Raw genomic sequence first — 25,995 nt, 5'->3', positions numbered from 1 at the left:
TCGGACAACCCCTTTAAAGAAGAAAAATAGTCATTCATATGTTTTTAAGAGGAATAACAGAAGCACATGCAAATTCTAAGAATAAGATCTCCAGACCTTTTTTTTTTGTAGGAATGCAAGTATTTACAGACATGACAGAATAGAATTGATCCTTTGTAAATTTCATGGAACAACCAGACAGTTGCAGATTTAGTCTATTTAGAGTAACTACATTGTTTACTTCTGTCTCAGGGGCAGAATTTGAGGGGGTGCAGAGGGTGCAGGTGCACCTGGGCCCAGGAATTGTAGGAGGCCCATGTAAAGTATTTTCCCGATATGAGGACAGCAGTACTATACATATATAGACATATTAACGTTGGGGAATGAGGGGCTGGTACAGATTTTGCATTTGGGGTTAAGTGGATTTAAGTTACACTGGATCTGGATTATTTTTGTTGTGGTTAGAGTCCATCTGCAACCCTGCATCTTCTTAGTACATGCTTCCTAGGTAGTATATATTTAAGCCATCCTTTTAATATACTCTGCATCTTTCATACTATCAACTATTGCCTTTATGTGGAATGGAATGAACATGAAGTTTTTGCATTACTTGTAAATATTTTGATACAATATTAAATGGATTCATTGACTAAATATGGCTAAATATACTGCAACCTGTCTCTTCTGTTATTCCTGAATGTTCCTGAGGTTTGTGAATGACAGATGTCAAGAAAAAGGATCAGGCAGGTTGATCTAAATATGGGTATTCTTTTGTTTCACAATATACTTAAGGGATTTACCAAATTATGTGCAACAAAAAGAAAAAATAGTTTCAGCTGCACACAGTAGTTGTGGTTTACAGCATGTGAACAGAATTTGCATCCGCCATCAATACCACTACCACTAACTTTCACCAGTTCCGTGTGTCTTCTCAACCTATAAAAGATGTATACTATGAATAAAAAAAATGACTATTAGTAGAATCCCAGAAACAAGGAAAATTATGTAGTGGCCACCTTTATACAGTGAAACCTCTCTGAGCTGATCACTCAATTTGCATATAAAATTGGCCTTTTGAAGTGGTTTTCCGCTCATAGGAGGAGCTTAAATAGTCTACAATGGGGGAAAAAAAATAAACACTATAAAAGAAATCGATCTTTTTAGGAAGGTAGTCTTCAAAGTGGTGGTCTTTTGGAGAGGTTTCAGTGTATCTGCAGGAATGAGATGGCTGGAGCATAAGGATAAGTAGTAATGTTTCCATGCACTGTACATTCTACTTTAATGTCAGACAAATGTGGTAATACAATATTATGCCATGTTGGAGAGAAGGTGTATTCCTAAAATTCTGCCATTTCCCACTCTAGATAAGCTTAAAAAAACAACACAACAATGTTCAATATAAATAATAAACTATAACGTTTCCTGAAGTGATCAGATCTATTGGTCATTATACCACTGCTTGATCATAGCACCAACACTAGGTGGAAAAGAAAGACAACAATGGATTATGGAAATCGTCCTAGATCCCCGTCTTTAATCTATGTCTTTCATTTAGTGGTTTCTCATAACTAATTTCTCTACAGTTTTTTTAAGGGAACGCCTAATCCAGGGATTACAGATAAGGCCTTGATTTGTTTATTGGAGATTATGCAGTCAAGGTTAGCATGTCTTCAACATGTGCAGGACAAGGGTGAAGAATAAACACGCCTACATTTTTAACAGAAAAATAACAATTTATCATTTTTATAACGTGTAAATGTGAATAAAATTAAGGGAAATATGCAAATGGAAAACCATGCCTCTTTTGCTACCTTGTAAGGCATACCACTTACTATCAAAGCATGACTTTCAGGAAGCCTAATGACATACTGGGGGTCATTTACTAAGGGCCCGATTCGCGTTTTCCCGACGTGTTACCCGAATATTTCCGATTTGCGCCGATTTCACCTGAATTGCCCCGGGATTTGGGCGCACGCGATCGGATTGTGGCGCATCGGCGCTGGCATGCACGAGATGGAAATCGGGGGGCGTGGCCAAACGATAGCCCGACGGATTCGGAAAAACCGCTGCATTTAAAACAAAAAATGTGTCGCGGAGCTTGCACTTACCTTCACTCAGCCCGGCTCGGTGTATTCCAGTGCGTTCCGATGCTCTTCAGCGCAGCAGCGCCACCTGGTGGACGTCAGAGGAACTGCCTTAATAAATCCCGGCCGGACCCGAATCCAGCGCAGAGAACGCTCCGCTGGATCGCGAATGGACCGGGTAAGTAAATCTGGCCCAATGTCATTTAAAGCCAAACCAGTATATCTATTACAGAAGGGACAGATTACCTACTGTAAACAGCACTTCAGTATAATGTGGGTGCACTGGGTAGCAAAAGAAGCATTGTTTTCCTTACCCCATCTAGAAAAATGTATTTGCAGGCACATGCCTGCAAGGCAGCCGAATTTGGCAAACTTTCCGTAAGAACGACTCTTACTAGTCAAAAGCCTCTCATTCAGCTAAACCAGTTCCCTACATTGTACAGAATAGATACAACCATGAAACAGCGCTGTCTACAGTTATTTGCATATTTCCCAGAATACCCTAGTGGTGCATCGATGGCAATAAATTTTCACATGCCTGAAAAGTGTCCTTAAAAGGATATTACCACAAAGACAAGATTCTTAAATATAGTCAGGATAACCCATTAAAACATTCTCTAATTCAATGTTATAAACAAAAATACAGCATTTCACAAACAAAATTCCAACCCATCTCAGTCCTGGTGTTTTGGGAATTTGGTTGTCCCTGGATCCAACCATAAATCTTTTGACTGTGGTCGGCAGATTCCTTTAGCTTCTCTTGTATTGCAAGAGCAGGGGGAGGAGTAGGAGGCAGAGAGAGCTACAGACACGGGCACTTCCTGTTCCAGCAGCAGCGTACTTCTACACTTTTCACTGTAGCTTTAGAAGCTCTGTATCTGAGGGGAGGGGGTGACATAGCAAAGCTAACTGTGTGTTTTATTGATTAGGTGAGGAAGCAGAGCTGAGCGTGTCATTGTGTCTTATATCCATCTTATTACTCTGATCTGTCTCATCTTTATTTTTGTATATGTCATATACTAGTAGACTGTTCAATAGCTAAATTAAAGTGCAGATAAACCTGTACCCTGATAAACTAAGCACATTGTCAGCACACAGCATCTCATAGCACAGAGGAGTCATGAAGTGTCTGCTTAGCTAGTGTCGCCCAAATTCTGGATTCTTACACTGACTCGTCTATTGAGTGATATAACCAAAAACAGCAATAAAACTGACTAAAATTGAAAAGTGAGGGGTTAAGAACAAAAATCTTTATTATGTAAACATGACTAGGGGATTAAAATTTCATGTGCAAGCCCCTTTAATTGGCAAACCCTCCATAAGGAGATCTCTTACTCCCTGACCCTAATAAAATTAAGAATAGCAGTGTAAACAGAAGCTCACTAATATTGATTATAAGAGCACAGTCTGTAAACTATGTTTTCCTTCAGGATCCATAAAGTCTTGGTGCAGCACTGCAAAGAGTAATTGGCAGACATAAGGGCTTCATAGCTAGATGCAATGCAAGGTCTGGCAGCAAATCTGGGAATGACAGCTTAATGTAGTAGAAGGAGAAGCCAACAGGGAAAACGAGGAACCCAGAGATATGCAGTAGCTTAGAAAAAAAATAGCGAGGCTTAAAAGTTGCAATAGTTACTGATAAACAATGTCAGAGACATCAGATCATTCGGTATTTTGGTTGTGAATAGACATGTGGTCAAACTGATCATTAATTTTGGGGTTCACTTTGTTTTATATGAATACATATGGTGCCTGACACACACGGGGGAGATCAGTATAACCAACATCATTGTAAACACTTATACTAGCATAACAGGTACACAGGTGTGTAATGTCCAGCCCTGCTGGATATTCAAAGTTAAAGATGAAGAATTTCATAGCTGTCCATGGAACAGTGTTATATTCCAAATGTGTCATATTTCCTAGCAATGTTCCTCCTCCATAGATTCTTCCACGTCCTCAAGATCCATTGAATGGTCACGTAGAAGGACTTTCTTTTGTAGTTCAGTGTAAAAGTCCAAGCTCTCTGACACTGAGTGGATAGGCTTGTCTCTATAGCAATTCATACCTTTGTGATTCAGAAAGCATGTTTGCTCCTTCAAGCTTTGCTGAAAAGCTTTCTGATTTCTTCGGAATTCCAGAACAGTTTTGGTGTAAGTATTGAGTGTTGTGACAGCAGAAGCCATACAGCAAGTGAAAGATGCCCATGCAGTGCTAAAATACAAGGAATAGGTTTCTTATTTTCAAAGGAAAGGATACTCTAAAAAAAATTATTTTGACAACTACTGTACTACATATGAAGAAATCGTGGATAAACTTACTAAAATGCCCAACCGTAATCCCATGAATGTGGTCGCCAGTCTTCTGGTCCAAGGCTTACAGTGGCTTGGAAAACCTGGGTATACATCATGTGGGCCACCATCCCTAGAAGTCCTGCATGAAATATACCATGTCATTATATGAATATTACTATACAGTGTATAAGCCAAGTAACACATTCCAATAAATTGTTGAATTCAGTATTATTCATCAAATGCCATCTGGGTGGGGCACAACTGGAGAATCATGCAGACCAGCCTTGACACCCCGCCTTCAAGTTTCATTAATGTTATCTGTGTCACAGTACTAACTCGCTCACTCACTCACTTGCTTTCACATGAACATATGCCACAGCGGGGCCGGGACATACATTTGGTTGGAGAGCTGGAGGGGTAAGCACTCCTAACCCCTACCCTCTCCATAGCAAGATGTGCTGCAGGTCGTACATTGGGCAAAATATAGAGCATCATACAGTTCCATGCACAATGCACTTCTATGGCGGTCATATGCTAGCTGCCATTCGTACGCATGAGTGGGTAGTACAAAGCAAGGGAACATCTGAGACTTGATAGAGAACTCTACAATGCAAATTTAGATTATGTTGATTACTAAAATAGAAAAATATATACATGGCTTCCCTTTAACAGCAGTTCTCCACTTGTTTAACTTGACATTGGTGGTTTAGGGGCCTCAGATAAAGTGACAAATTCCCTTCAGAAATAATTAGCTCAGACCGTAGTTGACCTGTCTACATTCCTGTATTTCCATTGGAGTGGTAGGAATAAAAAGGAGTTAAAGAGGGGCTTATAGGGTGATACTGTATATTGGAATTTGTGTAGCAGTGCTCGCCTTATGCAACTTTCAGACATGCTTTGATTTGTGCACATAACATTAGGGTTTCCTGACATTGGTTGTTGAATCCTATGACTTGGTTGCCGAAGTGGTTGGGATTTGACAGACTGTTAAGTTCAGGAACAAACCAGAGCTCAGTAAAGAACTGAAACTTTTATATTGGAATTTCTGCCTTTGTTATCAACATCTTCCTAGGGACCACCTCTTTTCAGGACTGATGTTAGTTATACATGGACGAAAAAAGAACCAAAAAAAAAGCACTGAACTTAAAAAAATTGAACTTAAAGGGGTTCTCAGGAGGTGGAAAAACATGGCTGCAGTCTTCCAAAAACAGCACCACACCCGACCATGGTTACTGCCAGTACTGCAGCTCAGCTGTATAGAAATGAATGGAGCTTAGTTGCAATACCACACACTACTCATGGTCAGGTGAGGCGCTGTTTTTGGAAGACTGCAGCCATGATTTTCCACCTCCAGAGAACCCCTTTAATTTCAAGTAATTGACAATACTGGTACAATATGGTCTCCTAAGTCTTCCTGGGGGCGTCACTAGAGCACCTCAGGCTGCACATACAATAACATGCTCCTGGCAGCACTTGCAGCTCAGTAGCGTATTTTTAAAACATTGTTTTTAGGAAAAGGAGACTGCAAAGAATATTCTGTAAGTGATGCTACTTTATAAGGTATGAATCACTCGGTAGATTTCCTTTAAATGTTTTATAGATGCAGATCCCAACTTTGGGATCCACACTTTTCTCTATAATGAACCCAGTCCCAGGCTGCCCTGTTGGATATTAGTATCTATTTTGGGAATCTTTCAATGTCCACAATTAGGAGGCAGTGATGCCAAATAGAGACCCAATCCCATCATCAATAATACCAAGAATTTGGCATTGAACCTAAGACTTGCTTTTCAACGCTTCAAATATTTTATTTAGATAACACAAAAAAAATTTCATGATGGGACCAGTAACGAGAACAGCTGTTTTCTAAATTCCCATTGAACTACATAGGAGTTACACAAACAGCATGGAACAGTGAGATACACTGTTTCCACATTAAAAAATAAATCCATTTTTAACTTTGTGTACTTCTCTCACACTGTACATCATTTACAAGTTTGCAAGGGAAGGAATACATGGGATCTTAAAATATAAAAATAAGAATAAGAGAATAGTGTATGGAATGATTGTCTTTATGCTAAATTGTAGATATGATATGATACACTCTTTAGAGCACTTAGGCTGGTTTCAAACCTTGTTTTTAGTATTCCCCCCAACATATACACTGAGTGTACACATTGACAGATGGAGACGTATCCTGCAACATTATATGCTCAGCGGAGGCAACAGAAGCCTGTGCTGAGCAGATACGTTCCTCAGCCTCTGCTGAGCAGGTACGTTGTCTGTTCACTCCTCTCCCTGCATTCAGGTGGGAGGAATCACTGGGTGACATATATGGTGGGATACGTCTGTGCCATTTGTTGTAGGAACACATCTGGAATCCATCCAACATGTCCTTAAAACATATGCCAAAAAATGAGGTGTAAACCCAGCCTTAGTCAGAAAAACATTATGTTACCTGAAAGTACCGAAGACATTGCAGCAAAAGCATTCAGCTTCAGTCCGCAGACTGGATTCCCAGTGTAAATGATTTCCAGAAGTAGCAGCACAAAGCTGATAACTAGCAGTGTAATATACACCAGTTCTGATCCCAATGAAAGCCAAAGGATCCCTGTAGTAGAGAACACAATGTAAGGATTATGCATAACCTATTGATTGGTAAAACAAGTCCACCCAAAACCAGACTATACAGACACGCAATACTAGAACACATGTGACACTTCACCATTACTTTCTATATGACATATTTATGAGTTCCATTTGTGTTTTGTTGCTCATAAATCTTAATGACTGGATTATTGACAATTGCTCCTCTGGAAATAGCGTTTTACAAAAACCAGGCACAAAATCTTGCTTGAAAATAAAAGTCTTGACTGCGGTGTATATAATGTATACTGTTTATACCTATAAGTCAGAGAGTATATGCATATGTGCATGAGAATACATTGTTCTCCTATCTGTTATATATAGACATGCATTTTTACAGCCATCAATCATTTATTTATTATTCATTATTAACATATTTACATATCTTCTGCCCTATTATTATGTTTTGTATTTGTAATTCAATCATGTATAGTAAATGCACATCCTAACTTCCCACTGACCTACTTAGCTTCACCTCAAATGTCAGCTTTAAAATGTTTACATAAAGTTTATTAAAACAATCGGCTAACTCTATAAAATCCAGTATAATTTATGAAAAGAGTTTTCATGAGAAGGTTTAACACCCCCAAAAATGTTTGCTTTTATTGAGTCTTGGACTTAATTTCTAGAGTCCCCTAGAGCAGTGTTCCCCAACCACCGGTCCGCGTCCCAAGGCCGGGCCTTGGAATACCTGGTACTGGGTTGGGGATCACTGCCCTAGAGTTTTTAAACAAGTATTTAGAGCCTTAACTGTTTAACCAATTTCTCTTCAAACTTTAAATTGGAATTACCGTAAATGCAATCTTCATTAAAATATTGGATTTATCTTGAGCCGAACCCCAAAACACACATCAGATAGGCCAGTTGGTCTGTCCTGCAGCAGTCAATAAGCAGGCCGGCCAAGTTTGGGTTACACACCTATCTTTCTGATGTTTTGCTTTATGTAAACTAAAACACTTAGTATTGTTAAACAGAATTGAATATGTCGCCCAAACTTGAAAATAAAATTTCCTGCAATATCTTATATTAGGGATATGAAAAAGAGCATAATATAGCATAACAATGTGTATGTTTCACATCTGGAACACAAGATGTAAACTACTGGCTGAAATAATACCACTGGAGGGAATTTATCATGCGCACGGGGGCCGGCATATGATAAGGACAATGCCACCCATGTCCCACCGGATACATCAAGAGGGTTAGGCATTATTGCAATTATTTCAGTGCTTCTATGCCAGAAAACTGATGTAGAAGTACTGATAAATCTCCCCCATAGTGTATATTGTCTGCCCTCCTATGTACCTACGGAATAATCTACTCACATCCAATCAGCAAATGCTATTTTTGTCATGTTATCCTTAATTGATTTTATGAAAAATGTAGTTTTTGGACAAAAAAATGCATACAACAAAATGCATACAATTTATTAGGTTATTTACTGAACACTGTTTAACATACCCCTTTCTGCTGGGGGGGTTAGCTCCAAAAAACTTCTGCATTTCTCATCTGCAGTGTGACAAAAAGAAATATAAGTACAATGTTTATATTTTCAGATAACAAAAGCTACAAAAGTACACTTTTCACAGTAAAAGGTAACAGCTACTATAAATTAACTAGAACATGGGTGGATTAGAGTACTAGGACAGGTTATTATATAAACACAATCGTACCTTGAGGATACATTTAACACATGCACTTTAAGCAAAACTCCAATGTTTTAGTGTATTTACCAGATTATCATATGTGATTCCCCTTTTTAAAACAAACAGAATTAATGCCCATATGATGCTACACAAATACAGCATTTTGTTTTTTGAAGCTGCTTGTCAAAAATCTTCTGCAGCAGCAAAGTAGGTGGAAACTAGCCTTTCTCTGTATCTGCCTAAATAAGGTCAAATTTATGTTGCCCGCAGTTACCATGTGTGTTCACTCATTAAGTAGTTTAGCAGTAAATCTATTGAAATGCCTACACGTAAATCCATCAAAACACTGCATAGTGTACATACAGAATCTGTAAGGCGACTAACCTGTCAGCTTTCATCACATGGAGGTGCATGCAGCATGTAATAGAAAAAGTTGCATCAAGTGTATAATTTGTGCTGTGTGAGCACTAAGGGTTAATAGCTTATCTGCACTGTGCATAAAGTGCTGAGAGAGCAGAAGATGGAGGAGGGGCTGCAGAGGAGTTTATGAGATGAGCATGAGATGCAGAGAGAGACAGAGACAGTACTGCAGAATCAAAGACTTTGACAGATGGAATGACGCTCAAAAGCGGGGACCTTACTTCACTATTCTATGTAGTACTAAGTACTCAGCTCTAAATACTCAGTACTAAATACACTCAGCTGTCTGCTAACCGCATGACCTCCCCCTCCTCCCTCCTGTGTGAGCACGATGCAGTAGACCCTCCTGTATTTCTTAACAACTAGTTGGAATCACATGTGAAATTAACACAGCCAGGAGACACAGCTAGTACAGAGCCAATAAACTGAAGAGTATAGCAAAGAAACAGCTGGAAGTAAATAATCCAAATAATAAGCAAAGTTGTTCTACTACATCCCAAATGCTATTGATTTGTTAAAAAATATTGGAGTTGCCCTTTAAGGCTCCCTGTTGCGATTGCTGTATGAGGACTTTGTTTTCTGGGAAAAAAAATGTGGTTTTTATTTACAGGAAGAAAAAAACATTTCTGCTATAAATTTGGAATAACATTTTTTATAATTCTAGCTGTTGAACAGGATGGATGCAAGGTAGCCTTTCTCCTGATACCAACACACAATCCTTGCCCATCTCGTCCCTTTAAAGCCCCAAAGCACCCAGTAACTCCACCACCAGCCTGCTAAGGGTGGATCCTACTCCTGGTACCACTCTTTTGGGTACTGAAACTCCCACTGGGCCGTTGGTAATCGCTGCCTTTCTGGGCTCCTCTTCGCCCCATCCAGATCTCGTTTGGAGGCTCAGGATTTCCTAGAGCTGCCTGTGAGGAGTTCCAGTGGCACGGACTGCACTCCGCCTTAAGTTGCTCCTGCACCCGGGGCCTTAATTGGAAGGTGGACCAGAGTGTGGACATTCTGCAGCTTGCCTGTGGATTTGCCCCATGCTCCCCATCTACTCACAGCATCCAGGCCTACTGCACCCAGGTACTTCACTAGCCTGCCCAGGCTCCTACAGTGCCAGGAGATACAGCTCTGCAACTGGATCTGTGATGGCCCTGACAAGCTTCATCAGCACCAGGAGCACCTCCAGGGATCCCGCACCTCGTTTGGGCTAATCGTGTCATCCCACTCAGGACCTTCAGGTACCCCCACTACTTGACCCTACTTAAGTGGCCGATGCTTCATTCATCTTAGCAGCGGTCCATGCCTGTAGCCTCCCAGCACAATAGACTGACACATATTATTAACATTTGCTTAGTAGACAGCAATGCAAAATCAACAGATTTTTCTCTCCAAATGAGTTTTTATTTTGTAGCAAGGACGAATCTGCCATGAGGCTAGATGAGAATCTCGCCACAGGCGGCAGCTGTCGAATCCCTGAGGGGGCGGCAGTTTAGGAGAATTTAATGTCCACCAGGATAATTAATTGACGCAGACTTGTTTTTCCACACTGTTGCTCTGGAGGACCCAGGCAGTGTGTAATGACATCACGCCACCTGTGTCCATCCACAGAGCATCCAGCAAGAGAAGAGCAGGGTTCAGATGGGGATGGAAGCGCCTGTTTGAGGCCATGAACGGAGGTACGTAACTAAATTATTATTTTTATTTCTGGGCACAAGCTTTAATAATAGGGGTGGAATATAAAAAATTTTTGTACTCACAGGGGCAGGGAATGTATATGGATATATGGGTAATATAACGGAGAGGGGGATTGCATGTAACATAATCAAACGGGGTGTATATATTATAATATAATATAATGTAAATGGCTGTATAGATAACATAACTGGGGGGCTGTATATAATGGATATGGATGTATGGGATGTATGGATAATATAAATGCAGGGTGCTATACATACCATAATTTATTGTTTTGAGCTATATTTGCATATATGTATCAATTTATATGATAATTTATTGGTCAGTTGTGTTGTGGGGGTATATATAATTTAAGAACACTGTTATTTAGTTGACTTTATGGGCGCAGTGGGGAGATGTGATGCCGGAAGGTAATGCCTAATCTGCTGGCTAATTCAAAAGTAATAAACCATGGCAGGGAGAAGACACAATGAAGTCCTCTTCTTGATGGAGCAGATAGTCACCTGTGAGGTACTACATGCCACTAATGTCTGTGTCACTGATTGACTACTTGCTCTTGGCATGTTTAGTATCTGCCACAGAGGGCAAGTAAGCCTGTGCCTTCTGAAAGTGATGTGTGAAAGTCATTTTGTTTCAATTTGTAAATTCAGTGGGCTGAAAATATACCCGGGAATCAGAGGTTTTCTGGTTGGGCAGCATTTAAATTTTCATTTCTGTTTGGTAGAACAAGTCAAACATAAAAAAAATTATTTTATTTTGCAACCCTCTAAAAAAAAAAAAGGTTAAAAAATGGGGTATTGCGTCCCCAAAAATAGTGTTACTATGGGTCCACTCTTTGGAGGTTTTTACTCCTCTACTATCTTAGGGGCTCAGCAAATGCTCCAATAAAATCTGCCCTTCAAAAGCCAGTAGACGCTCCTTCCCTTTAAAGCCATGCAGTGCACCCCTACAGTAGTTTACTTTCACATGTGAGGTATTGCTCTACTCATAAACTGCACAGCAAAAAATGAGATGTGTTTATTATTATTATGCATGAATGGGTAAATTTTAGGGCTAAATAATCATTTAAAAATTCCAAATAGAACCTCCTTTTGGAGGTTCTTGGATTTCCCTGGAATCTAAACTACGCCCTGTTTTATTTCCAAACCTCTTCTGGATGATTGGTCCGCTACCGGGCAATTAAAATTTTTGAATCCCTTTCTCGCTACAGTCATGGCCGTAGTTTTGAGAATGATACAAATGTTAATTTTTACATAGTCTGCTGCATCAGGTTTTATAATGGCAATTTGCATATACTCCCGAATGTTATAAAGAGTGATCAGCTTAACAGCAATTAATTGCAAACTCAATATTTGCCTAGAAAATGAACTTTTTCCCCCAAAACACATTTCAACTTCATTGCAGGCCTGCCTTAAAAGGAGCAGCTAACATCGTTTCAGTGATTGCTCCAGTAACACAGGTGTGGGTGTTGATGAGGACAGGGCTGGAGATCTATCTGTCATGATTAAGTAAGAATCACACCACTGGACACTTTAAAAGGAGGATGGTGCTTGGCATCATTGTTTCTCTTCTGTTAACCATGGTTATCTCTAAAGAAACACGTGCAGTCATCATTGCACTGCACAAAACTGGCCTAACAGGAAAGAGTATCGCAGCTAGAAAGATCGCACCTCAGTCAACAATCTATCGCATCATCAAGGAATTCAAGGAGAGAGGTTCCATTGTTGGCAAAAATGCTCCAGGGCGCCCCAAGAAGGACCAGCAAGCACCAGGTCCGTCTCTTAAAAGTGTTTCAGCTTCAGGATCGGGCTACCAGCAGTGCAGAGCTTGCTCAGGAATGGCAGCAGGCAGGTGTGAGTGCATCTGCACGCACTGTGAGGCGGAGACTCTTGGAGCAAGGCCTGGTGTCAAGGAAGGCCGCAAAGAAGCCACTTCTCTCCAGAAAAAAACATCAGGAACAGACAGATATTCTGCAAAAGGCACAGGGAGTGGACTGCTGAGGAGTGGGGTAAAGTCATTTTCTCTGATGAATCCCCTTTCCGATTGTTTGGAAGATCTGGAAAACAGCTTGTTCGGAGAAGACAAGGTGAGCGACACCACCAGTCTTGTCTCATGCCAACTGTAAAGCATCCTGCAACCATTCATGTGTGGGGCGGCTTCTCAGCCAAGGGAATCAGCTCTCTCACAGTCTTGCCTAAAAACACATCCATGAATAAAGAATGGTACCAGAATGTCCTCCAAAAGCAACTTCTCCCAACCATCCAAGAGCAGTTTGGTGATCAACATTGCCTTTTCCAGCATGATGGAGCACCAGGTGATAACTAAATGTCTCAGGGAACAAAACATACAGATTTTGGATCCATGGTCTTGAAACTCCCCAGATCTTAATCCCATTGAGACTTTGTGGTCAATCATCAAGAGACGGGTGGACAAACAAAAACCAACAAATTGTGACAAAATGCAAGAATTGATTGTGCAAGAATGGACGGCTATCAGTCAGGATTTGGTCCAGAAGTTAATTGAGAGCTGCCAGGGAGAATTGCAGAGGTCCTGAAGAAGAAGGGTCAACACTGCAAATATTGACTTGCTGTATTAACTCATTCTAACTGTCAATAAAAGCTTTTGTTACTCATAATATCATTGCACTTGTATTTCTGTATGTGATAAAAACATCTGACAAACACACATAAAAACCAGAGAGCAACAGATCATGTGAAAATATAATATTTGTGTCATTCTCAAAACTTATGGCCATGACTGTACATTCCTTAAAGCTGTGCGCTTAGATTTCAATCTAAGCTTCAATCTAAACTTGCAATTCCTCCTTTATCCTTGGACCTAGAGCCTTTAGAGGCTGGGGGCTCACAAAGGGTGTCTGCCATTTGATGTCAAGGGGCAAGCTTTTATCTCACAATGAAATTGTTGCCAAATATGAAGTTCCTACCTCTGAGCTATTTTGACCCTGACAACTACCGCATTATGCACAATTAATCCCTCAGGATACATCCTCGAACAGCTACACAGTATTTGAAAATACTGAATAACTCATTTGGCAGGGGAACGATATCACGTTATACTCTCTTTGCAATGCTCCTACCCCTGACGTCAAGTCTCACTTCATGGACCTGTGTGAGTCTGACCTGGATTGTCAGCTCTCATTGGCAAGATGGAGACATTGGGAAGAACCTGAAGAAAATGCGCGATTCGGACCCTTAGTACTGTATATACTCGAGTATAATCCGACCCGAGTATAAGCCGAGACCCCTAATTTTGACACAAAAAACTGGAAAAACCTAACGACTCGAGTATAAGCCGAGGGTGGGAAACGCATTGGTCACAGCCTCCTGTAGTGTATAGCCTTCCAGACCCCTGCAAGTATATAGCCTGCCAGCCCCCTTCAAGTATACAGCCTGCCAGTATACAGCCTGCCAGCCCCCTGCCGAGATACAGCCTGCCAGCCCCCTGCCGAGATACAGCCTGCCAGCCCCCTGCCGAGATACAGCCTGCCAGCCCCCTGCCGAGATACAGCCTGCCAGCCCCCTGCCGAGATACAGCCTGCCAGCCCCCTGCCGAGATACAGCCTGCCAGCCCCCTGCCGAGATACAGCCTGCCAGCCCCTTGCCGAGATACAGCCTGCCAGCCCCCTGCCGAGATACAGCCTGCAAACCCCTGCTTGTAAGAAAAAAAAAGTTAACTCACCTTCCGACATCAATTGCGGCTCCGACATCCATCGCAGCCGTGACATCGGGTCCTGGTCCGTCGCAGTCTTCGTGACGTCAGCCGCAAGCTGACATCATAGTGTGTGCCGATGCCGGCACACATAGAGCGCCAGCGTGCGGCTGATGTCAGGAAGACTGCGACGGACCCGATGTCAGAGCCGCGATGGATGTCTGAGCCGCGGTGGATGTCGGAAGCTGAGTTAACTTTTTATTTTCCTTGACTCAAGTATAAGCCGAGTTAGGGTTTTTCAGCACATTTTTTGTGCTGAAAAACTCTGCTAATACTCGAGTATATACGGTAAATGAGCCCCATTGTGGCACCGCATTGGCAAAGGATAGCCAACAGGTCACACTAATGGTGGCCTCCCTTAGGTAACTACATAGAGCCTATTATGTGCCCACCCACCTTATGGGCGATATGGTTTACATTTGGAAGTGCTGTCCGACTGTAGAATCCCTCTAGAACAATGTGAAACCTCTCATACGCTCCATTCTGGGAAGTGCAGTACCAATGACCCCAGCTGTACTCCTGCTGGAGACAAACCAGCGAAAGTACAGTATAGAGTACACCGTTAAGTCCCGTTCATAGCCTTAGCAACCGGCATCAACATTGCCAACAAAATTGAATGCAGCAGGCCTATCCTTTGCAGCAGTTAAAAACAGAATTAACCTTGTAATGCTGTTTAAGAGAATTGAGGCAACTAGATTGGACACAGTGCCTCTATTGGATAGAATTTGGAACCCATGGATTGTTTCACACGGGTCAACCATCTTTGAAAGGCATGTTACTACTACTACTGGTTCATATAAACCTGATATTTGGTTTGGAGCAGGTATCTACACATTATTACTGGTAAAGGTTTTATAAAAAAAATCTCATACTTTGCCCTCCCTCTTGTGCCCCACAGACAGAGGCAACATTGTGCAAAATAACTCACGGTACTGAAGTGGTCATGGAGAGGTGTCCTCAGGAATTGGTTCACCAGCCTGGTAGCAGATGCAGGCTGGGATGGAGCTGTGTCCAGTTGTGGATGCTGCAGCTCTTGCCCTGTTTCTGTCTCTCTACTCTCTCTGTGACAGGATGTGCTCTCTATGGAGAGCTAGGGCCTAAGAAATCAAGCCCCTCCCTGTCCAGGGTTTTTTCTTTTCTCCTGGTCAGGTGGTGGCTCACTCTCCAATCACACTCCAGTGTACAATGTAAAATACAATTGGCTGAAAACTCACATCCCCTTAACCCTTGCCTGTCCAGGCAGAATCTACTGCTGCTAATTACCTCAGACTTACTGCATTCCCCCTCAAGGAGTTGATCAGACTCACTAGATGGGTTCTAACAGGTTGAGGGCCTTATTTGCAACTGCTCCCTTGCCTATATATTGGCAGGGGTGCTGCAGAATTTTTCAAAATATTTGCTAATTTTCAGTTTTTTTCTTAACTAAACGCAAAAGATATTATACAAATTTTTCAAATAATTTAAAATCACTTTGATATGTGATTAAAAAGAATTAACTGTAGATTTAAAAAAAGTCCTTTCTCCAAGAAAGGATGTAATAATAGATCATGGTTTACTAATGTTAAAATTATTACTGTAAAGTCACAGTAAGGCTTCCTACATGTCAACTCATGTTTTGGCTGTGTGCGAGCTGTTTTTCCATGATCCCGAATGTGAGACGAGTAACATATTTTGGAATGGGTTCTATTCCTTTACAGCCAAGGAAGTTCTTTTGTACTGTTGATAACGTGAGCATAACTTGCATGCCAATGACACACAAGCCACCAACAAAGGACCATGGGTCTAATATTACACAGGTTCCTTTGCATCAGATATACTGATTTACATACCTGTATGCCATTTTCTCTTCTTAAAAAACACTATTACATTCCAGCACAGTGGCATTTTTTATATAGTTATATTAAATATCCTGGTCCTATGGGCTAATTTATTCACGCCCCCTCTATTTTAATTTTAGTAGAGCCCCTCCCCAGGTTCTGTTCATACTGCTGGTGATGTCACCCGGCAGTCTGCAAGTCTCGCGCATGCACAATAAGCCTTACCTTATGCAGCAGACTCGATAGAAAAGACTTACAAACTTCCGAATGACGTCAACAGCAGTCTGAATAATACCCTGGGTGAATTAGCATATTTAACCCCTTCCCACAACCTTACATAAGTGTACGTCATAAGGTGTGGGTTACCACCAGAGTAACGCCATGGTGATTGGCCTGGCTCAGAAGCGGAGCCTGGGCGATCCCCACGGGAGATGCCGTTTGTTGCTATTGAAGCCCTGTTGAAGTAAATGCCTGTTAGAGTGTGCTTTCAGCACGCTCTAACAGTGCTAATATCAGCTTATGCAGAATGCTTAGGCCGACTATGTAATATTCTGCAATACATCAGTATTGCAGTATATTACACTGAAAAAGTGATCAAATAATCACTTGTTCATGTCCCTCATTGAGACAAAAAAGACAGTCCAAAATGTTTTTAAATAGTGTAAATAACAAAATAAATTAAAAAAAGAATACAATTCCCTGAACCCCATTCTATATAAGAATCAAATACAACATACAAAAAGAGAAAATCACCATCAAACACTATATATTGGGTACCACATCCGTAAGAACCCCTACAATAAAATACATTCGTCACTGAACCGGTACGGTGAACACCATAAAAAAAAACATTATATCAATAAAAAGTGCAGCTTCTCCCACAAAAAACAAGCAGCTCAGTGAACAAAAAAAATAAAAGTTATGCCGATTAATACATGGTGATGCAAAAACAAGCACATTTCTCACAAAATGAGTTCTATATTCTGCAAAACAAGTCAAAAAAAAAAAAAATATATATATATATATATATATATATATATATATATATATATATATATATATATATGGGCTTTGCAGTAATTGTTGTGATCCATAGAGTAAAAATAAGATATTATGTTTATGATATAGTGAAACCTAAACACCCTTAACCAATTTAATCATTTTTTTAACCACCACCAAGAAAGAGTTAAAAAAATGTCATCAATTGGCAATTGAATCCCCTTAAATGATGCAGCTGAAAAGTGGATCACATCCCGCAAAACATAATCGAACATATGTCCAAATTACAAAACAAAAAACATTTTATAGCTTTTAAAATGTGACAATGCAAATCTCCTCTGAATGGTGCTCCTTGTATGCCCGGTCGTGAGCCCATAGAGCAGTTTACCAACACATATTATGGAGCCTTAAAGTCAGGAGAAATTGGGTATCAAACTGTTGTGGAGTTTTCCATTATTTAATACTTCATGATTGTTTAATTTTTGGCCAAAATGAATCTATTGTTTACAAAATTACAGCTTGTAAAATACATCTCAATTTTTTAACCCTGTTAAACACCTCAAGGGTTAACAAACTTCTTAAAGTTGATTATTCTTACATTGAGCGGTGTAGTTTCTAAAATGCCATAATTTACAGGGTTTTACTATTATTTAGGACTCTCAGAGTCACTTTAAGCAAATCTACCATTTGATTTGATGCATTATGAAAAAAACATACCTTGAGAATGCTGTAGCTACACTGATGCAGAAACATATCTTTTTTTAATCCCTGTGCTGAGTAGTTTTGCTGAAAAAACTATTATAACATTGATGACCTTGGGAAAACTGGATTGCTTATCCAGTTATAATAGTTCAGTAACCTTCCTGTGGACCGGCTCTCCATGATCCTTCCAGCTTACGAATCTGCTGTTATCTGTTTTGGCCATTGATTGCTGTTCAATAAAAAACTGTAAGTTGATTTACACAATGTTTCCTCTGTCTGATCCCTGGACATGGCTGCTTACCACCACAGGCTTCACCATCCATCACCCAGGGATTCAACCTACAGACACTCTCCCAGGGAGAAACCACTGCATCAGCCTCTCCCTCCATATTTCTTGCATACACCACCTGCTGGAGACCTGCCAGGCTGTAGGTCAGCCCTCCGATCCCCAGACCAAGCACCGTGACCACAGTGTGCCCTAGGCTGCACTAGCCAGCCACTCCTGTATTCTGGGCCACCAGGCCACCAAGAAAAAGGCTAGGCCCCGTTGGGGGATGTTGCACATTACATAGCTGTTACCACTTATAATGACACAGGGCAGATATATAAAAAAAAAATCAGGCTTGGTCCTAAATACCTAAAATGGCTTAGTCCTGAAGGGGTTAATATAGCTCTATATTTCACAAATGCTTATGTGCTGGAATATAATAAAAAGTGTTTGATAAAGAAGAGGAAATGACATGTTATAGGAGTCTACATCAGTATATATAATGGTAGATGTCCTTTAAGGATTGTAGGCAAGAAGCCACTTCACTCCTCTTCAAATAAAGACAAAATCATCCTCCCTACTGTTGATAATTTTAGTCTTCCTTTAGGCCTTCAGTTTTGGGCTAAAAGTAAGAGATTACAATTGCATGTTTACTGTTCAACATGCAAACTTTGAATTGTGGTAGGACACAAAATAATGGACCCTGCAGTTCTGACCAAATGATTTCAATTACAGATGGAGACTAGTATTGTAGTGCCTTTTTTTGTGGCATCACTAGCTCAATATCCCAAGATCCCCATCATACACAGTCTATACCAAAACCTTTTAAAAGCTATTGATAGTAAAGTTACATTGAGGGAAATTCATCAATGTGTTGCCAACTCTGACAGTACAAAGCTTGACAACACTTGCCTCCTGTGTAACAGCCTGTAACAGACTTTTGATACTGTTCCACCACACATGCATACTGTAATTCTACAGATGCAAGGAATTGGGGGCAATATGTGCAATCATTACTAATCATTACAAAATCAGCAATCAGATGGCGTTAGGTCTCATTGTCTTTCAACTCTCAGGGCGCGTTCACACGTTGCGTTTTGGTCGCGTTTTCATTGCGTTTGAAACGCATATACAACAGCTGATGTGAGATAATTTGCCTAATTACATTACCGTTTACGTTTGTAAACGCAAAGTTATCACATGCGTTAACATCGCGTTTACGATGCGTTTTGTAAACGGAAACGTTAACAGTGATGTAATTAGGCAAATCACCTCTCCTCAGCTGTTGTGTATGCATTTCAAACGCAACGAAAACGCAGGGCAAAACGCAACGTGTGAACGCGCCCTCAGGGTGCGGTCATGCGTTGCGTTTAACACATGCGTTTAAAAACGCATTGCAACAGCTGAAGAGAGATTTGCCTAATTAAACAGCTGTTAACAGTTGCATTTACAAAATGCAACCGCTAATGCATCATTAACATCGCATTAACACATGTGTTTGTTAACACAAATGTTAACTCATGCATTAACTCAAGTATTAACATTTGTGTTTTGTAAATGCGAGTGTTAACAGCTGTTTATTTAGGCAAATCTCTCTTCAGGTGTCGCATGCGTTAAACGCGACGTATGATTCTACCCTCTTTGAGAACCATTGATGGAATAGTTAACTGATCCCTATATTTTAAATATAATAACTCAAGCTAATTTTTAAGTTTGACTTCAATAAGATGGCTGCATAGCAAGTACTGTACATGGCTAATTAAATTTAAAGGGAACCTGTCACAAGAGGGCTGTTTTAGTTGTGCCCACAGACACATTGAAGCATTATGAAAAACAGTTTTTATAAAATCCCTGACTTTTATGGTTATCGAAATAAATTATATTACACTTCACCAAGCTCCCTGCCAGCTTTCATCCTTGAGTCCCAGGGGCATGTGGTAAAGAAAAACAAAGTCCCCCTACCCCCTCAAGAAAAAACAAGGACAGAGCTGACAACTGGTTAGTTGACATCGGCGGGGGAGGGAGGAATTGTAAATGAGCACAAAAATGGGGGCTGAGAGCTGAGGAGTGAGTGAGCAGCACAGACAAGTCACATTCTTTAAAATGCAGCCAAACCAAAAATAAACTAAAACACCCACTTATACTGTAATGCAAATGCACAGAAAAGGTAGAAAGACATATTTGCAATCCAGCGATAATCGGCTTCTGCAACCTATCTTTAGTGAAAATGAAGTCCCTGGTGACAGGTACCCTTTAAATGGATCTGCTACTCACAATATTAGCAATGTACATATATGCTCTGTTCTGCCTCTATACAAATTGAAATAAAAAATACAGTTGTACATTATGCATTATATAAGGTATATTTCTGTATATAGTGCTAGTCAACAATAGAGAACAATTTGCATGTACAGTGTGCCAATATTTGACCTTGGATTAAATGTAAGCTTCACAATTACATCACAACATCAGCCTTGTCACACCATCTGCCGTGAATATATATGCTGCTTCTTACCCAGCTGCTACAGGAGAAAGGGATATTCTGCTTTAAGGGCAGATGTTGTTGGTTTATGCTTGTAAGAATAAACTATTTTCTCGTAAGAAAATGTGTCTACATACCAAAATCAAGGACATTGAGTGTAATGATAAACTGCATTCTCTCTTTTACTGGTGAGGATGTATGTAATATGCTGAAGCTAGAATATTAGGATCAAGATGAGGGGACAGGTAGTTAGTCCCCATTGCTGCTGGGAGGCAGTTGGGGGGCTCTGGCTGCTGAGCAACAGTGCAACTGCTGGGGGGCACTGTGGCTGCTAGAGAGAATGCTACAGCTACACTGATGCAGAAGTATATCTGGTTTAATCCCTGAGAGTGGTTTTGCTGAAAAAAACAATTAAACATTGAGGACCTTGGGAAAGCTGGATTGCTTTAGCCTGTCGTTGATAAACACATTAGAGGGAGCTTTCTGAACTGTCCAGACAGGACTAATCAACCTGAACTGGATGACTCATATACACAACACAGTGATTACAATATTCTCTCGAGCAGTGCATACTTGATGTAAGAGAAGACGCGCCTAGTCAGGCAAAGGAGCGACAGTGCTTCATTATCTTGAATTTTATAATTATTATTTCAGCAAAACCACTTAGCTCAAGGATTAAACAAGATATGTTCCTGCATTGGTGTAGCTACAGCATTCTCAAGGTATGTTTGGTTCATGATGCATGAAATTAAATGGTAGATTTTGTTTAATAATAAGACTTACTTGGTCAAAGATGGGACCTACATGGATCCAGACTATCAAAAACATGTACAGCTTTTATGTCATCACCTGGACAAGCCACTCTCTTTTCTCCATTTTGAATGGACAGAACAACACTTTCTTTCTTACCTGTTCCCAAAATGTTTTCTTCACAAGAATACCAGATTCCAGTGTGGAAATAGCGGAAAGCAAATCTGTCATCTCCAGTCTCCCAGCTGTAATGGACCACATCTTGACCAGAGGCATTTACACTCTCCACAGCTATGGGAACCACTATGCATTTAGTGGCCTTACCATTTCCACAGAGGGGTTTAGGAACTTTTTGTGTACCCTCACACCAGTAACTGCTAAGAAGGGCTGTTGTGGACAGAGCAAGGGACACCAGATTGAAACTCACTGCCAATATTGCACGACGCCAGGGAACAACCTCTGTGAGCTCCATCTATAAAAAAAGAGAAAACGTAAAATGTTATCAACAGCAAATATAATATAGTTACTATCAGTATCAGATTAAGGTAACTATCGGCCCTGGTGGCCGTAAAGATTGTGGACCCCCAGCCGGTCTTGAGTTTTACAGACAGAGATACAGCCCATTATCCCTGATCCCCTTCTATACATGGATCACTGCATTTACAAGTAAGTATCTGCCATTTGATGCTATAATAAACTAATCAAATGCAATATGATCCTTCCACAAGCAGCCCCAATGCCCAATGTCTATCATGAGCGTAGGGCCTGGCTGTAACTAACTGAGCATGAGACACACTGCAGTACATTTGTATGTATGAGCTTGAAAAAGTGATCAGAGGATCACTGGTGCAAGCCATACTGTGGAAAAAAAATATTAAAGTTAAAAAAACTTAATAAAAAGTTACAAAAATTTAATAAATAAATGTACAGGCAGTCCCCGGGTTACATACAAGATAGGTTTTGTAGGTCTGTTCTTAAATTGAATTTGTATGTAACTCAGAACTGTATATTTTATAATTGTAACTCCAGACTCTCTGTAACAACTGTATTTTAAAAATGTGGGGTTGTCATAAGAACCACGATTAACAATAAAGCCTAATTGCAGATGGCTTTGATAACTGTTATAGCTGTTTATTGTAGCCTAGGGCTAAAGTACAGTAAGTTACCAGTTACCAGAGGTCCGTTTGTAACTAGGATCATCTGTAAGTCAGGTGTTCTTAAGTAGGGGACCGCCTGTATACATATACCTTATAAAGTGCAAAAATACCACAAAATCACAAAAAAAAACGACTTGCTACGTCTTTCTATCCTGCCTTTTTTGTTAGATGCAATATAGAGTGGTCCACATTTACTAAGGGCCATGCACCAGTTTTCCGTAGGACTTTGCACATTCTTTTAGGTGCAAACTGCTTGCACAGGTATTAAAGAAGTGCCTGCACCCCAATTGTGGCGCATGCGACCCTTTTGTAGCCCGGCTGCACTAATTTACATGCGACAAAAATTTCTGCGCTGAAATGGGTGTTCCAGTGCTCAGTCGGATTTAACCTGCAAAGTCTGACAGAACTGTTGCACGCCCCATGTTAAAGGTGCACCAAAAAAAAAAAAGTGGTGCACTCTGTCGCAGCAGTTCAGGGTGCACCAGATTCATTCAGAACGTGCGCCAGAAATCCTGCATCTGGCGCCCTCTGCACTATACACAGGCAAACTACACACAGTGCAGTTCGGGAGCTTTCTCAACATATACAATGAATGTAATGTGAACCTAGCCTAAAACAAAGTGAACTTTTTCAATGTTTATCCGTGTTAATGTTGATGATTATGGCTTACACTCAAAAGTCATTATTTCGGAAAATTTGATTATTATATAAGACCTACTGTAAAAAACAAAATTGAAAACCGAAATGTTGGCCAAATGAAAAATATGTCCTCAATACTTGATCAGGACTACTTTTGCATTAATGACAGAGTCAATGTGGGTTGGCATGGAGGTGATCAGGTGATGGAACTGCAGAGGTTTTATGGAAGCCTTGACCTTTAGCTCGTCTGCATTGTTGGGTCTGGTGTCTTGACAAGACCCATCAGTTGATCGTCTTCATGCCACAACATATTGATGCAGTCATTCATGCAAAAGGACCACCGACTAAGTATTGAGGGCATTTACTGTACATCATTTTCATTTTTCCAACATTTCTGTGTTCAAAATTTTTGGTCTTGTATAATATTAAAATTTTCTGATAAATATGACTTCTGACTTTGCATTGGCTGTAAGCCAAAATCATCAACCTTAACATAAATAAACACTTGAAAATAACTATTGTCCAATTTCAGTATTAGCTTCTTATACAATTCCTAAGCGTATCTGTTTTATTTTGACGCAGAACAACTTCTGGCAAAGCCATTACCATTATCAATTACCGTCATATACTTCTGTGTCCCTGGTTTGTACTCATGACGTTCCTACACCAGTAATTTATGTCAACAATGAAGATTATATGAGGCCAAGAAACTCTTTGCATTCGGAAAAGGGGAGGTTGAGGCTCCCCATACTACACCGCTCACAAAAAGTTAAGGATATTTGATTGTACATACTTTTTCCAGACTTGAGTCCCATTGACAACCTATGGGATCAGTTAGGTCACTGGGTAGACACTCATATCTCTGCACCCCAAAACCTCAATGAACTGACAAGGCAGCCCTTAAGGAAGAGTTGTATTCCAGGCCTCACTAGACAATTAATTGATTTTTGACCAGCATGAGACGTTTTTGTCAAGCTGTTATTTATGCTCAAGACCATGTCATTGAGACACTGCTATTTTTGTGGGGGTATACCCACCACTGTTGTTGGATATTGTTTCAATAAATAGTTTGAGGTAAGGAAATAGTCATTGCTTTTTCTTAAATAACCCTACTTTCAGGATCACTGCAGTATGAACTTTATATGGTTTCCATACATTTCACCAGAAATATCCCTAACTTTATTTTAGTAGTGTGTATAATGCTTCCAACAATACTGTCATGAGTTCAAAATATGAAGCTGCAAGGTATGCAGTATTAATGTTTCTGTTCCATTCTCACTAAATTCAGAGAAGATGTCAAAACATATAAAACTCACTTTCACTGTGTAAGGGTGCGGCCAATCAGTGCATTTATGGGCGTTTTAAACGCATGGTAAAACGCATGTTTACTATGCGTTTGGCTGGTTTAAATCTGTTTTTCTTCATTGCTGGAAGTGTGGAAGTGTAAGCAGCTGTGTTAACATTTTCACAGCTGCTTACACTTCCAGAAATGACAAAAAACAGATTCAAACCAGCCAAACATGCAAAAGCAAAAAGCACCCTAAAACTGATATCTACAGTGTAGAATATTGTAAAGGTGTCAAAGTATCAAAGCGTTCACAAAAACAATCACTAACAATCTTCCATGGAAAGCAGTACCTTTCTACTTGTGCCCAGAACCTTGAGTCCATTTCCACATAGTATGAACAAGTAACATAAGGACATTGTTAAAATTAAGTGAATTCATTAAACCAAAAATGTGCACATAAGTGTTAAGACACTTTGCATCTATATTACATAGAATTAAAAAAAAACAGGAAGCAGTAAAAAAAAACCTCAAGTAAATTGGAGTACACAGTTCCTACAAAATGGCGACAAACAGCCATATTTAGGTGTTGGAAAATTGTATAGCGTTTAACTTGATAAAGAATAACTTTAAGGACATCTCTTTACTAAGATACAGAAGAGCAGTAATTCACTGAGCAGATCTAAAAAAAACTGTACGGCCAATGCTTATATGCAATGTTGTTATTGTGCAACACATTGCTGCAAAGAGATCAGAAAATCCCTTTAATTTGGGATAAAAGATGGATAATAGGACTAAAGATTCAGCACTGGATGTGAGCTTTACTATCTGTACCAACTGGAAATCATTAAATAGATAAAAGGCAGATAAACTCCCCATTAAATCACTATGTTCTTTCCATTCCCATTCAATAAGTATTGTACACTAATGCAAGCTAATGTATACCACCATAAATGTGACATTAAATACTCACAGATGTTGTCTTTTGCAGAAATCTTGCAGACGATGCCACTTCTGAAGAAAGGTGCATAGTGTAGACGTATGAGGACACATAAAATAGTTGTTAAAAAAATGCACGGAAGAGATAAAACAAGCCGTGCACAAAGCCTCGACAACAATAAACTGCTGGTAATGCTCCTCTTCCCATCTAATCGCAATATCCAGAGACCAACCCGAATCATTGCTGTGAAATCACCAACATCTGCTGCACAGAAATGGAGGTTCCTAATCCACAAAACAATCAAGTCCCAGCTGTTCCATCTAAACCCTTCTCATTCATCCTGATCTTAGATCTAGTGCACGGTGATAACCCAACCACTCACATTTTATCATGATAACTCAAGGAAATAGTCAAGAAGTCTGCAACTGGGTAGAAAGGGGGAATGTTCTCTGCTTTCTATACATGG

General features: G+C 40.2%; 1 protein-coding gene across 1 annotated transcript; it reads right to left on the bottom strand.

Moving 5' to 3' along the window:
- Positions 1-33: 33 nt before the first annotated feature.
- On the bottom strand, positions 34-25,790 carry GSG1 (germ cell associated 1). The gene is made up of 6 exons (XM_072129053.1): positions 25,563-25,790; positions 21,668-21,980; positions 8,465-8,512; positions 6,816-6,968; positions 4,385-4,496; positions 34-4,277 (listed from the first exon to the last, which is right to left on the bottom strand). The coding sequence occupies exons 1-6, from the start codon at positions 25,617-25,619 to the stop codon at positions 3,986-3,988; spliced, it is 975 nt and encodes a 324-aa protein (XP_071985154.1). The 5' UTR covers positions 25,620-25,790; the 3' UTR covers positions 34-3,985.
- Positions 25,791-25,995: the final 205 nt, after the last annotated feature.

This window comes from Engystomops pustulosus, chromosome 10 (assembly GCF_040894005.1).
Source record: "Engystomops pustulosus chromosome 10, aEngPut4.maternal, whole genome shotgun sequence".
Classification (NCBI taxonomy): Eukaryota; Metazoa; Chordata; class Amphibia; order Anura; family Leptodactylidae; genus Engystomops; species Engystomops pustulosus.
The sequence above is the reverse complement of the archived record's forward strand: the minus strand, read 5'-3'. Positions and strand labels throughout refer to the sequence as shown.